General features: G+C 35.8%; 1 protein-coding gene and 1 long non-coding RNA gene across 8 annotated transcripts; one reads left to right on the forward strand and one right to left on the reverse strand.

The window, feature by feature from the left end:
* Positions 1–265: 265 nt before the first annotated feature.
* LOC127266373 (zinc finger BED domain-containing protein RICESLEEPER 2-like) lies at positions 266–6060 on the forward strand. 7 transcript variants are annotated; one of them, XM_051296597.1, is made up of 9 exons: positions 266–462; positions 834–983; positions 1319–1486; positions 1829–2866; positions 3185–5233; positions 5323–5386; positions 5527–5561; positions 5653–5726; positions 5852–6060. In XM_051296597.1, the coding sequence occupies exons 4-6, from the start codon at positions 2615–2617 to the stop codon at positions 5353–5355; spliced, it is 2334 nt and encodes a 777-aa protein (XP_051152554.1). In that variant the 5' UTR covers positions 266–462; positions 834–983; positions 1319–1486; positions 1829–2614; the 3' UTR covers positions 5356–5386; positions 5527–5561; positions 5653–5726; positions 5852–6060. The 7 variants fall into 7 exon arrangements, with proteins under 7 accessions (XP_051152554.1, XP_051152553.1, XP_051152552.1 ...); XM_051296596.1 differs by lacking the exon at positions 5527–5561 and having other exon boundaries at positions 5617–5726; XM_051296595.1 differs by lacking the exon at positions 5527–5561.
* On the reverse strand, positions 2028–7186 carry LOC127266376 (uncharacterized). Its single transcript, XR_007842130.1, has 3 exons — positions 7073–7186; positions 6794–6970; positions 2028–2136 (listed from the first exon to the last, which is right to left on the reverse strand). It is a non-coding gene; the product is annotated as an uncharacterized LOC127266376 (long non-coding RNA).
* Positions 7187–13421: the final 6235 nt, after the last annotated feature.

A 13421-nucleotide genomic window follows, 5' to 3' on the forward strand; every position in this document is an offset into this window, starting at 1 on the left:
CACATGCTATAGTCTTATACATCATAAATAAGAGTTAATTTCAACACACCACATACATACTATTATACAACATACTTATAATTATAAACCAACAGACATGTTTTAAGTATAATAAGATGGTATGTTGTTTATATATATTATGCTGAATTTTCTAAATTAGCACCATAACCGTTCCCTTACAATATATTAATATATTATGTAAAAATTTGGTTGATTGAATTGGTTTGGTTCGTTGACCGATTTTCTCCCAGTATATAGATGAACATGCCGTACATGTGGATCCCATCTTCCATTCAGATTTGAAAGCCCTGATTCTCAACCCACGACGGTGGTGTCCGTTGTCCGATGACCAACGACGCTGCTCATCTTCGTCGGCGTCCTGCAATGGCGCGCCCTACCACAGAAATCCTGTACCTTTCTGACGCTGACTCATATCACCATTGTCGTTGCCTCCATCCATCGGTAAGCCTTATCCCCGGTCAATTTTGGATTCTTGATTTGCAAAAGTTTCTTCATTCATTTCTTGCAAAATCTGATCAATTATTGGGTGGTGTGTGATTGATCGATTCATACCATCAATGTTCTTTTGGATGGTGGGGTGGTTCTCATTCTATTTCGGTTGTTTGCCTTGGTTGATTTGGCATCGAGAGCTTTGATTCTGCTCGACTAGAAATTTGTATAAGTGAATGTTTTTGGAGTTTTATTTTGATCATCCAGGCCTGGTTTCTTGATTTTTGGGTGATCTTCAAGTCGCCTGGTACCTCTTGATACCAGAACCTTGATTCAGCAGAGAAGATGAAAATTTCATTGATGATTTCGATTTTCTGTTTCAGAGAACTGAAATCACTCTTATGGGCGGATACGATTGATTGGTGTGAGTGGATGGATGCGTGATTCTTTCTTTGTGAGAATTACTATGGAGAGAATTATGGTAGGGGCAGTTGCAGTCTGGTTGATTAGTGTTTCATATTCAGCCCAATCTGGTAAATCTTCCGAATTTACTTATAATAATATTCCATGGTACAATTCATAGACAACTTACCACAAAAGTACATATGCATGTACAATGAAACTACGACTTTACAATATAGAGGTCGTAATTAGAGAATTAAATTATATTTCTAGGACCATGTTTGGTCTAATAATCGATTTGCTTTTAGTTTACACTATTACATGTTTACTTTCAAACTCTCTAGTATCATTTTTTTTTATAACGGTTTACTTTATTCTGAAGCAAAGTTTTCTGAATATGCATTCTCGATGTCTTATTGTATTTGTAGATTTGTGGCATAGCCTTTATATTTTTCTTGAAATGCAGAGGCTGGTGGTAGACTTTCTATCAAACTACCTGTTTCTGGCTATTTTGAGAGTTGGCTCAAGTAGAAATTTGATTGTGCAAAGAGTTGAATATGTTCTTGAGACCGATAAAAGAAGCCATTTGATAGACCTCCTTTATGCGCAGAGAGTGAATGGTGTTCAGGCAAAGGTAAAAATTTGGATTAAACATTACACATGTTGCTTTGCTTTCCTTTAAGAATCGATGGATTTTGTGTTCCAGGCTATATACTGATTATTTTTCCCTATCATTTCCCCTTTTTGGCATGTGCATAGAATTGGTGTCGGTCATTATGATTCCAAGAATAAGAAATGTGGCTGAAAATTGAATATAGCAATATTTGGATTTCTGAATTCTAGAATATTGGCATGTATCTTCTTAGGAACAAGCAATGTTGTTAGTTGTATACATTTTCTTTTATAACAAGCCAGTGTCGGTGGGTTTGACTTTGCAACAGACAATAATAGGTTTTGCTTGGTTATTGTTTTTAAGGTCTTTGAGAAGTGCAGATGTAATATCCCCAGTTGGCTCATACTGGAAATGCTACCGCTACACTACATCATGAGGTCGTCACCTCCTACTTTGGGCTCCACAATACAATGTTAAAGCTAAAATTAACCATAAAAGCGCATTATTATATATATAAAAAATCTAATTTATGAATATTTACAAAACACACTCCTAAACAAGAGGTTTTTCCGGTTAAAAATTTACATATAATACAATAGATGTAAGTTCACCCACTCAGCCCATCTTTCTATATCCCGAGACGTCCCCTGTCCCGGAGGTGCCATGCATACCTGAACCAAATATTTTTTCTTAAAAGCAGTTTAGAATTAAATACATTTTAAGAACTAATGTGAAATATGTCATGTTATACCTTTTAAAATAAAATATAATTTTCGTCAATCATAAAATACGTGTCATTGCATGCCAATAGGGGTGGAAATAGGCCAGGCGGCCTGTCAGGGGCCTATGACCTGGCCTACATCAAGCCTGGCCTGGCCTGTTCTATTTATTAGAAAGGCCAGGTTCAGATTTTTGTTAAAGCCTGTTTATATATACAGAATAGGCTTAGGCTTATGAAAAAGCCTATTTACTAAACAGGCCGGCCTGTTTAATAATAATATTATTATTATATAAAATTATTTTTTATTATTATAAAATAAGAATAGTTTTATATATAATAATGATATATAAAAAAAAAATTTTAATTATAAATTTATTAAAAAAAAACAAAAATAAAAATAATTTTTATCCCAATAAAAAATTTCAAATATGAACAACTACTGCACACATGTTCCTTTTTTTGTTTCTTTTATCATAATTCAAATATTATCCCGCTGTAAACTGAACAACAACTGTCCATATTCCTTTTCCACCGCTGCAAGCCTGCAACTGCTGCCAGACCTCCACGCCGTCCAGGGTTTTGCAATCTTCTTCACAGAGACCCACTACTTTTCTTTTTCCTTCTTCTGTCTTCATCGCCTCTTCTTTTTTATTGCTACCGGTGGAATTTGGAAAAATAAGGTAAATATCGTTTTTATATGTTTTTTTTCGTTATTTTTATTTAGATATGAATTTCAATATATATATTTTTTGTTTTTTGTTATATTTTATTTATCTTATATATTTTTTTATGACGTTTTTTTTGTTTTTTATAATGTCATTTTTTTAAAATAGTTTTGTTATTTTTATTTTTGTGTTTTATATTATTTAGATTAAAATGAAAATTTTATATTTTTGTAGAAAAATATAAGATATATATTTACAAGAATGAACAGTTTCTGATATTTTTGTTTATAATGTATATCATTAATTAAATAAATTTTTTTATTTATTTTGAAGCAGGATATGGCTTCGATGGATGAAACAAATATTTTTGATCTTCCATCTGATACACACAATAGTATATCAGTGGATTCCCTTTCAAGCCAACCTGTGGATGATAACAGAAATGAAGACGAAAGGAATTCAAATCAAGCAAATGAAGGTGCCAATAGGAAAAAAAGGAAAAAAACTTCAATTGTGTGGAATGACTTTGATGAAATTCAAGTTGCTGAAGGTGTTAAGAAAGCTATTTGCAAATACTGTAAAAATGCATTTGCTACTGGGGGAAGAGGTGCGAGCACAAGCCATCTAAAGAGACATTCAGAAGGGTGTTTGCAGAGGTCAGTACAAATGGCTTCACAAAAGAAACAATGTGTCATTCCTTTTAAGCCATCCAATTCAAGTAATCCGTTTATAAGTCCGGGGTTTAGATTTTCTAATGAAAAGATGAGGGAAGTCATTGCCACTTCTATTATGGTACATGAGTATCCTTTTAGCATTGTAGAAGACGATGCTTTTATATGGTCATTTCAGTATGCGAACCCTGAATTTCAGAAAGTTTCTCGTAAGACGATACGAAGTGATTGCATAGCAATATATGAAGCAGAAAGAAAAGCATTGAAGGAATTATTAAAGAGTGTGAGCAAGATTAGCTTGACAACAGATATGTGGAAATCCAGTCATCAAGTGATTGAATATATGGTAATCACTGGTCATTTTATAGATTCTGGGTGGAAGCTTCAGAAAAGGATTTTAAGCTTTGTCAAGGTGCCTGCTCCAAGGCGAGGAATTGATGTAGCCAATGCCATTTTCAAATGTTTGAAGGCTTGGGGGATCGAAGATAAAGTGTTCTCAGTATCAGTTGACAATGCTTCATATAATGACTCGTGCTTGAGGTATCTAAAAGACTACATATCACGCAGCACCAAGCTTGTCCTCGATGGAGCTCTATTTCATGTTAGATGTTGTGCACACATATTGAATCTTTTGGTGCAAGATGGGCTTAGTCGAATCAAAGATATCATCCATAATGTTCGTGAAAGTGTGAAGTATGTAAACTTCAATGATTCAAGATTGAAGAGTTTTGGTGAAGTAGTTGAACAAAAGCATCTAAAAGAAAGGAAGTTGATAATTGATTGTCCAACAAGGTGGAATTCTACATATCACATGTTAGCCGCTGCTTTAAAATTCAAGATTGTCTTCTCAGAATACCAAGAAAGAGAACCTCATTATACATTTGCACCTTCAAATGAAGATTGGGAGAAAGTCGAGAAAGTTTGTAAACTTTTAGAGGTTTTCAACTTAGCTACCAATTTAATATCTGGAAGTGAATATCCTACTGCCAACTTGTATCTTTCAGAGGTCTGGAAAGTGAAGCAAGTAATTGATGATGCGACAAAGGATGATGATCTTTTTATGATACAAATGGCAACGCAAATGAAAGAAAAGTTTGATAAATATTGGGGTGAGTGCAATCTATTGATGGCTGTTGCAAATGTATTGGATCCGAGAGTTAAATTTCATGGTGTTGAAATATGTTTTCCAATGATATACAAGTCTGAAGAAGTTGCTGCCGAGTATGTGAACAAAGTGCGTGCTTCACTGCAACAACTATATAATGATTATGTGGCCTTAAGTGTTGAAGAATCATCCTCAAGTCAGTGCAATATGGCTAACATCTCCTCTGCCACCACCCAATCTGAATCTGCGATAGTTACTGGGTTTGATCAAATTATGAGTCTTGTAAGAGCAAAAGAAGCAATTCCTGTATCAAAATCTGAATTGGATGCCTATCTCGAGGACAGTGTTTATATTCCTGATGGAAATATGTCTTCATTTTGTGCCTTGGAGTGGTGGAGGAACAACAGCATGAAATATAAAGTTTTATCGAAGATGGCTGCTGATGTACTTGCGATTCCAATATCAACGGTAGCTTCAGAGTCTACATTTAGTGCTGGAGGTAGAATTATAGATGAATATCGTTCAAGATTGAATGAAGAATCTATTGAGACACTAATTTGTGGAGGAGATTGGCTTCGACATAAATACAACTTGAAAAAAAAGAAGGTAAATTTTATTATTAACTGTCTTTTCTTTATCTTATTCATCACCCACAATATATTTTTTTCTAATAAAAATATTTCTCTCATTTGAAGGTGAATGAGTCTTTGAAGGAGATAAGCTTATAGATTAAAGAAGTTCTTTAATACTTTGGTTGCGGTACGTTTTAAATTTATAATATTTTCTGAAATTTTTTATACAGATTAATTGTTTGAAAATCTGATTTTTTTAGTAAGATATTGTTGTTGCATGATGTATTTTGGGAGGATTCAACTTTGATTTTCTGAAATTTGTTGCAGGATGTATTGTTTGAAATATTTAGATAGGTTTGCAGGTGGTTGTTTTGATATTACAATTATTTATTTATTTTTTTTAAAATATTTGGATAGGTTTGCAGGTGCTGAAATTTTAAATTTTGATTTTAGGAGTGGAAATGCTAATGTCCAGAAGATATTATTGATCTATTTGCTATTTTTCTCTTGAAACTTTTATTGTATTGGTAAGTAAGATATTCCTTTTTTCTTTTTGTTCTAATATAATTTTTTGATGCTTTGCGTAATTTATATATAGAAGGAAGAAATTTCAGATATAATACTAATTTGATCAACTTTTGTACTTGAACAGATTTAATGGTTTCAGAAACTTTGGGGGAATTTGCAATTCTTGTGGCTTGTGGCCTGTGGGTGACGTGAACTTGAAAAACTATGTTATTAATTTCTAAATATTTTTGTCGAATTTTTTAATATTGCTTCTGAGTTAGCGTTGCTTATTTCTTTGTTAGAACAATCAGCTTAATGACAATAGATTGATGTAAACTGTTTTTTTTTTAATGTCATTATGCAGTAATTTCTATCAGCTTTTGTCTGGAGTTTGCAAGACTTATTCCCAATAATTATATATATATTTGAATGAATTGTAATATACGTTTTTTTGCAAATTATTAGTATAATATATTGTATTTTTATATGGCAATAAAAATGATTATTTTTGTCATTAAAAAACAGAATTTTTTATTTTTTTATATATAATATAAATAATTGTATCTGTTTTATTTTTTATTTATAGTACGAAATTTACAAAAAAAAAAAAAATAATAATAATAATAAATTATTATGTAGCCTTTTAAACAGGCTCATAGGCCAGGCCAGGCTCAGGCTTTAAAAATATTTTTTTTCAGGCTGGTAGGCCAGGCTCAGGCCATATCTTTTTAAGACAGGCCAAGCCTATTTAACCAAAGCCTGGCCTGGCCTGGCCTATTTCCACCCCTACATGCCAATAGTGAAATGATGCAATAAAGATATCAAACTCGACAACAATATATATATACACTCAACAAGTTATTAGCAAAATCAACTCCCCCAATACTAACCGGAATTTGTATATAAAATTCTCGGCACTCTAATACTTCTCTTGATGGAAGTAAAAATTCCACTACCACTTCTACCGATGAATTCAGACCCAATCTTTTAACCAAACGTTTAGATATGAACGAGAACGTTGCACCCGAATCAAATAACACAAGAGCTGACAAACTGCAAACAATAAATCTACCCGTTAGAACCTCACCTAAGTGATGATCAGCCTCTGTTTGGGTAACAACATTTATTCTGCCACGCTGGTTAGGTCCTCTGCTTGGCTGCCTAGATGATGAACGTGACTGACTTCGACCATCTCGCCATGATGGTCCTAATCCTCTCCCCTGTGACTGCGAAGATGGCTATTGCCATGGCCGAAATCTCGGTTCTGCAAACTCCCTTGCAGTTACCACACTAAGGTATAACCTAACAATATGACCACTACCACCACACTTAAAACGTGTTAATGGAACTTTATCACAACGGGTACCTGAATGACTTGTTCCACAACGTCGACAAACAACCCCCGATTGTTGAAACCTCTCTTGACTCAGTTCTTTAATCGAAATCCCCTTATACGATAGCCCAGACCTGAATATTTGCCACTATTTATTTTTATCCTTTGATTCATCCTCCACCTTAGCTTTTCCTTTATCTCGAAACTGATGGTGATACCCCATTTTGTTCTCACTGTTCTTCTGCCTGACTTCCTACTTCTAAGGCTATTTAACAGAGAAAAAAAAAATCAGCACATGGGTAGAGCTAAAGCTAATTCCAACATCAACCAATATATAGTTTAGGGCATATCAAAAAAAATGAATTTAGCAAGCATTGCAAATTTTCAGCCGCTTTAACTCAGATGCATCATCTCCTATCACATTAATGTCATCTAAACCGAAATTCAAGAATACAAAGAAAACATACAACTTAGACAAAAAAATATTACATTGATGTACCTTTGAAAATAATGGTAAAATATCTAAGGCAGTTTTATCAAGATTCGTCTCTTTCTGGAATTATCAAGGGCCAAGACTCCATTAGTAACTTTCTTTTGCTTAAAGCAGAAGTGTCAAGAGTACTTTATCAGAGTGAATCATGGGGGACATAGAAAGTCTTTTCCCCATTATTTACATTCAACATTCACCAGTTTATTTTGGGAACTTCTGAAGAGCCTGAGACAAGTCAAAAAAAAATTGTTCATTGCTCATCAACTCATCCTCCAATTAACTTTCACCAAGGATTAATGCAACCATTATTGTATATCACCAAAAAATTTAAAACTAAACTGATAAGATGAACAATTGTGCCTGAGCATGTTATCCAATTCAACTCTATTTAGCTAATGACGGTAGAAACTAAAGCATGCTCAAGTACAGAAAATCCTAACATAATTACAAATGCATTCTAACAACTAATAATAGCAACTTAACTATTTAAAACATCAGATCGTTCATAAGAGCAATTCTCCGGGGTGTAGTACAATTTTGTTGGCATTTATGGTTTCAATGTCTTTAAGTGGCTATAAAAGATTCGCCTGCAATAATCTAATCCCGCAGTGATTTATTAATATAAGATACATTATTTGAAAAAACATGGTATCATATTATAATATTAGCAAGGATAAATACTTCCATTTAGAAGTAGTGAAGACTTCAAGGTGAGGCATGGTGAGATCGGCACAACTCCAATGAATCTTTTATTCCATACATTTACATACACGAATCAATCGCAGAAAATTATAATGCAAGTATATGTTACTTACGGAACCAACTACATTTCTGCAGTGTTTAATGTTATTCTCCTAGAAGTGACTCAAATGTTAATGCTTAGATTGTCATACACAATCCCCATCTCAGAGTTTTCTCCACAAATATCTCACATTACACAACCATATAAGTGTGATTGGATCTTGGAATTCAGCTCAACTAATAGAATTTTTTCAATTTTCAATTTTAACCTATAACATATTTTTTGCATAAAATCAGAATAACCCAAAGTAGCAACACAACATATAATTAAATAATTTTCAAAACAAGAGATTTGTAACTAGATATCAACAAAGCATTTGTTGCTACTCCAAGGAAGCAAAACACAAAAGGAAATAAAATCAAGAACACGGTAAGAACAACTTATCCTTCTTTCTTTTGCCGGAAAGCTCCTATCGGTGACAATGGTGTCTTCGGTTTTCATCTCCGACATCAATCGGCGACCACGAACGGAACAGGCGGACAACAGCTACTCTAGAGAAGAAGAAAAATGAAACAAAGAAAAGAAGTAAACGAAGAAAGAAAGGAAATGAGGAATAAAAGGCGGAAGAAGAAAACAAAGAAGGGGAGGACGAAGAAGGAGAAACAAGAAAAAATGGAAATGAAGAAGAAAAAGTAAGAGGAAGAAGAAGGCAAGCGGCGGCTAGGGTTTGATGTTTATATCAGGTTTTGTTTATTTTATTTTTATCTTTAATTTAAATTATTATATATTAATAGAAAAATAAACAATAATTAGAAGAAATTGAAGATATTTTTATTATTTCTATCAATTAATTTATAATTAGCAATGAAAATATAAAGTATAATAAATTAATTAGTTTCAATTATAAAAATAAATTTGAAATAATTGTATATAATTATTTTTTTATAATTATAATATTAAAATTTTTGTTACCGATTAAATTTGCAAAAAGTATATATATATTACATCTTACCTTATATGTAATTGCTACTGATATATTATCGAAATAAATATTTTTTTAAATTTTAAAATAATTTTATATTGATTTTTTTTATTTAAATAGAAAATTTTAATATTAACTTATTTGTTACGGCTTGAAATGCATAACAAATAGGTATATGATAACATCTCATCCAAAATGTGTAATTGTTACGAATAAATTACCGAAAAAACTAAGTTTTTTTAAAATTTTAAAATAATTCTATATAGATTTTATATATATACAGAAATTTTCAACATTTAGATATTTGTTACGGTTTGAATTTCGTAACAAATTTATATAGGACGACATCCCGTCGAAAATGTATTTATTACAGATAAATTATCGAAATAAATACAAAAAAAAGGTTGACCAACCATTAAACTTTTTATTCCGATAAATTTTGTAACAAAAGCCACTTTTTGTAGCAGACTTATTTTGACGGACAAAATACTCGCTACAAAAAGTCAATCTTTTAGTAGTGTTGGAAGGTCCGTAGGTCGGAAAGTCCGCAGGTCGGACAGTTTGAAGGTCGGAAGATCCGCAGGTCGGAAGGTCCGCAGGTCGGAAAGTCCGCAGGTCAGACAGTTTGCAGGTCGGAAGGTCCGCAGGTCGAAAAATCCACAGGTCGGACAGTTTACAGGTCGGTTGGTCAGCGTGTCGGATGGTATGCAGGTCGGGAGGTCTGTGGTCGGATCAACAACTCGAAGGATCTGCAAGTCGGGAGGTTTGCGGCTGGACCAACAAGTCGGATGGTCTGCACGTCGGGAGGTTTGCGGCTGGACCAACAAGTCGGAAGGTCTGTGGTCGGGCCAACAAGTCGGTTGGTCAGCCGGTAGGATGGTATGCAAGTCGGAAGGTCTGTGGTCGGACCAACAAGTCCGATGGTTTGCAAGGCGGGAGGTTTGCGGCTGGACCTACAAGTCGAAAGGTCTGTGGTCGGGCCAACAAGTCGGTTGGTTTGTGGGCAGATAGGTAAGTCGGTTGATTCACAGTTGGATGAACGAATTGTTGGTTGTTGTGGAGGTCGGATGTCGCGGAAAGCAAGTGAGAATAAGAGCTCGGTCGGCTGAGAGCACGTGTCAGCAAAAGAGGGTTTAGCGAACGATTGAGATGAGGCGTTTTAACCGTTCAGGCGACGGTTCCAAGTACCGTTTTTGAAGAGTATTTAAGGATTGAGATTTGCAACTGACAAAATATCTTCAATCATCTCCAAACGACAACAAAGTCATTGATTCGGGGATCATCATTTAAATTTTCAGTCTTTTATTTTCCAGTTTATTTTTTGTACCGTACATTGTTTAGAGATTCCTAATCTCAGGCGCTAAATATATCAAATTCAAAGATAATTTCCTATTTTTCAGATTTTACTTTTTATTGTTGAAAAAATACATCAACAAATTGGCGACCAGAGTAGGAGAAAGGCAAGATTGCTGATCCTACATCAACAGAGAATTTCATACGACTGAGGTCCGGCCGAATCATCAGAAAACTCAGTATGGCAGGCACACAACCTCAATCATCATCAGCACCGGTGGGAGAAAATATTTCACCACCCGTCATGCCAAATCCAGGGGAGATCCCCCAACCACCTACCGATTGGTTGTCTTATGTTCAACAATTGAACAATCAACAAACTTCGGCTATGCAGAATATGTTGCGCGAGCAACAGAATATCATGTTGCGCAAGCAACAAAATCTCATGTAGAACATGTTAGATCAAACTTTATCAAGGGTTACTCTTCAACTCACTCAGACGCCGCCAGGAATATCACCGTCAAGAATGCAAGCAAATTTCGCAGGGCCATCATACGTTGACAGCACACTTCCAAGCCCCACAACGTTCAACCGAACAGATAGGGGAAAGACTCCTATAACTTTCCCTAATAATGTTCATTTGGGGCCAAGAATTGACAATCTGCAGCCAAACGTTGTCAGGGAATAGAGGCAAGGAGCACATGTGCAAGATCCCATCTTCATCCCTGATCATCAACACCCTCATGTGATCCTGAAGAGATTGCGCAAGTGTTGAGAGTGCATTTCGGCCTGAATCCTCAGATGGCCAATTGCCCTGCTTATCAAAGGCCTTTCCCCGAATGGATCATTAATGACTATCCACTTCCAAGGAATTATCGACCACCTGATTTCCATGCCTTTTCAGGGGAAGACGGATCCTCCACCATAGAGCATGTGGGAAGTTGGAGGAAGTTGGAAATAATCCTTTTTATAAACTGCAGTTATTTGGGTTATCTCTCACCAGAACAACTTTCTCATGGTTCGTAAACTTGCCACCTGGGCAAATACAAACTTGGGAAGGTTTGGAAATGGCGTTCCATGCTACATTTTTCAATCATTTACCAACTGTTTCTCTGACCGATTTATTGGAATTTAAGCAATATCCAGAAGAGTCAGCCTCACAGTTTATTGAAAGAGTGCGCTTGATGAAAGGACGTTGTCCTACTATAATCAATGAAAAAGAAATGATCAATTTAGTGGTCAGGAATATGCATGGCCGCCTAAGGGAGGCACTCACTGCTCATGATGTGGAAGATTTGGCAAGTCTCGCTTCCAAGGCTGGACGTTTAGAGTCTCTTTTCAGAGAAAATGATCAGAATTTCAGGCGTAATAAAGTTCAGCATATGGCGAGTATGGAAAAAGAAGCATACGACTTTGATTATGATCAGACAGAAGAAATGGCGGCTGAGATCATTTCAGGAAAGTCTTATGTATGCTCTAAATTAAAGCCAGTACCATGAACTAAAGGGAAAGAGCAACCTACATTTGACAATTCAAAGGCTGATGAAATTTTTGATATTTTGCTAACTGACGGCCAGATTCGAATTCCAAAAGGGCAAAGGTTAGCTACTAAGGAAGAGATTAAAGGAAGACCATATTGTAAGTGACATAACTCTTTCACACATAATACAAGTCAATGCACTCATTTTCGAAATGAGATCCAAAAGGTCATTAAGGCAGGTCGGCTCAAATATCACTTTAGGTGTAGAGCATCAGCCTTTTCTAAAAGTAACCACAGCAATGGTTAATATACAAGTAAGTCCTAGATCGGGAAAAAGGAAACTCATCAAACAGTGGCCGACCAGAAGAAAAACTCAAGGTTTGTGACAAAACAGTGGCTGAAAAATGGGATAATCAAGATGGTTCTTTTAATGTGGAGTTAAAGGAGCAAGTTTTAGTTCGGGACCACCCGACTAGAAGGACGGCCTTGGTCGGAAGCAAATGGACTCGAAATAAAAAACATTTACCAATTGATGTGGATCCTCGTTTTCCAGGTATGAATTGTACTCAGATTCGGAATGCCAAGCGCAGGTATGCTGTGAGATACAGGAATAAGGTCGCATCATCGAAGCAGCCGAACAATATCCGAGGCGTTGCTAAATATACTGAAGGAGGTCGGTCCATCAGGGTCGTCTAATTTGAGCAACCGAATGATGCGCAAGGCGCTATTGATTCTCTGGAAGGAGGTCGGTCCATAGGGGTCGCCTCGTCAAAGCAGCCGACCAACATGCGAGGTGCTGCTAATTATCTGAGGGAAGTCGGTCCATAGAAGTCTCCTCCTCAAGGTAGCCTAAGTATGTGCAAAGCGTCTTTGAGTGCAATGAAGGAGGTCGGTCCATACAAAAAAGGGGTAAAGAGGTACCAGATGAGAGAATTGAAGGTTTCAGATGTCAGTATTGTGAGCGGATTAACATCAATCCATCTCTGGAGGAGTTTCGTTTGCAATCTCTGACAGTTCATCTCCTGTCAGTATTAGGGCCACGAGTTCCCTGCCGAATGACAGGAATCAACCGAATTGAAGAAGAACCCTTGTGGGCAAGTTTGGTGGATGATTATTTAGAAGAGCCAGAATGGGCAAAGATTTCAGATCCTGATTTTCAATCAGAGGTTCCTCCAATAATCTTCCCTCCCATTCCAGAAGGCACAACATCCCATTTGAAGCCTCTATATGTTAATGCTCATATTTGTGGGAAACCAATCACGAAGGTTTTTATAGACAACGGAGCCGTCTTCAATGTGATGCCATTAAAGACTCTCAAGAAGTTAGGGAAGGGAATTCACGATTTATCTCCTGTGGATTTTGAGATGACTTGCTTTACAGGGTAGCCGACCAGAC

This window comes from Andrographis paniculata, unplaced genomic scaffold, assembly GCF_009805555.1.
Source record: "Andrographis paniculata isolate CXL003 unplaced genomic scaffold, ASM980555v1 Contig75END, whole genome shotgun sequence".
Taxonomy (NCBI): domain Eukaryota; kingdom Viridiplantae; phylum Streptophyta; class Magnoliopsida; order Lamiales; family Acanthaceae; genus Andrographis; species Andrographis paniculata.

What these genes read in the sequence shown, in the direction of transcription:
- LOC127266373 (XM_051296597.1), top strand. Translation starts at nt 2,615, where the DNA reads ATGAACAACTACTGCACACATGTTCCTTTTTTTGTTTCTTTTATCATA. An exon ending in GTGGAATTTGGAAAAATAAG is followed by an intron (nt 2,867 to 3,184) that starts GTAAATATCGTT and finishes TTTATTTTGAAG; the next exon opens with CAGGATATGGCTTCGATGGA. An exon ending in ACAACTTGAAAAAAAAGAAG is followed by an intron (nt 5,234 to 5,322) that starts GTAAATTTTATT and finishes TCTCATTTGAAG; the next exon opens with GTGAATGAGTCTTTGAAGGA.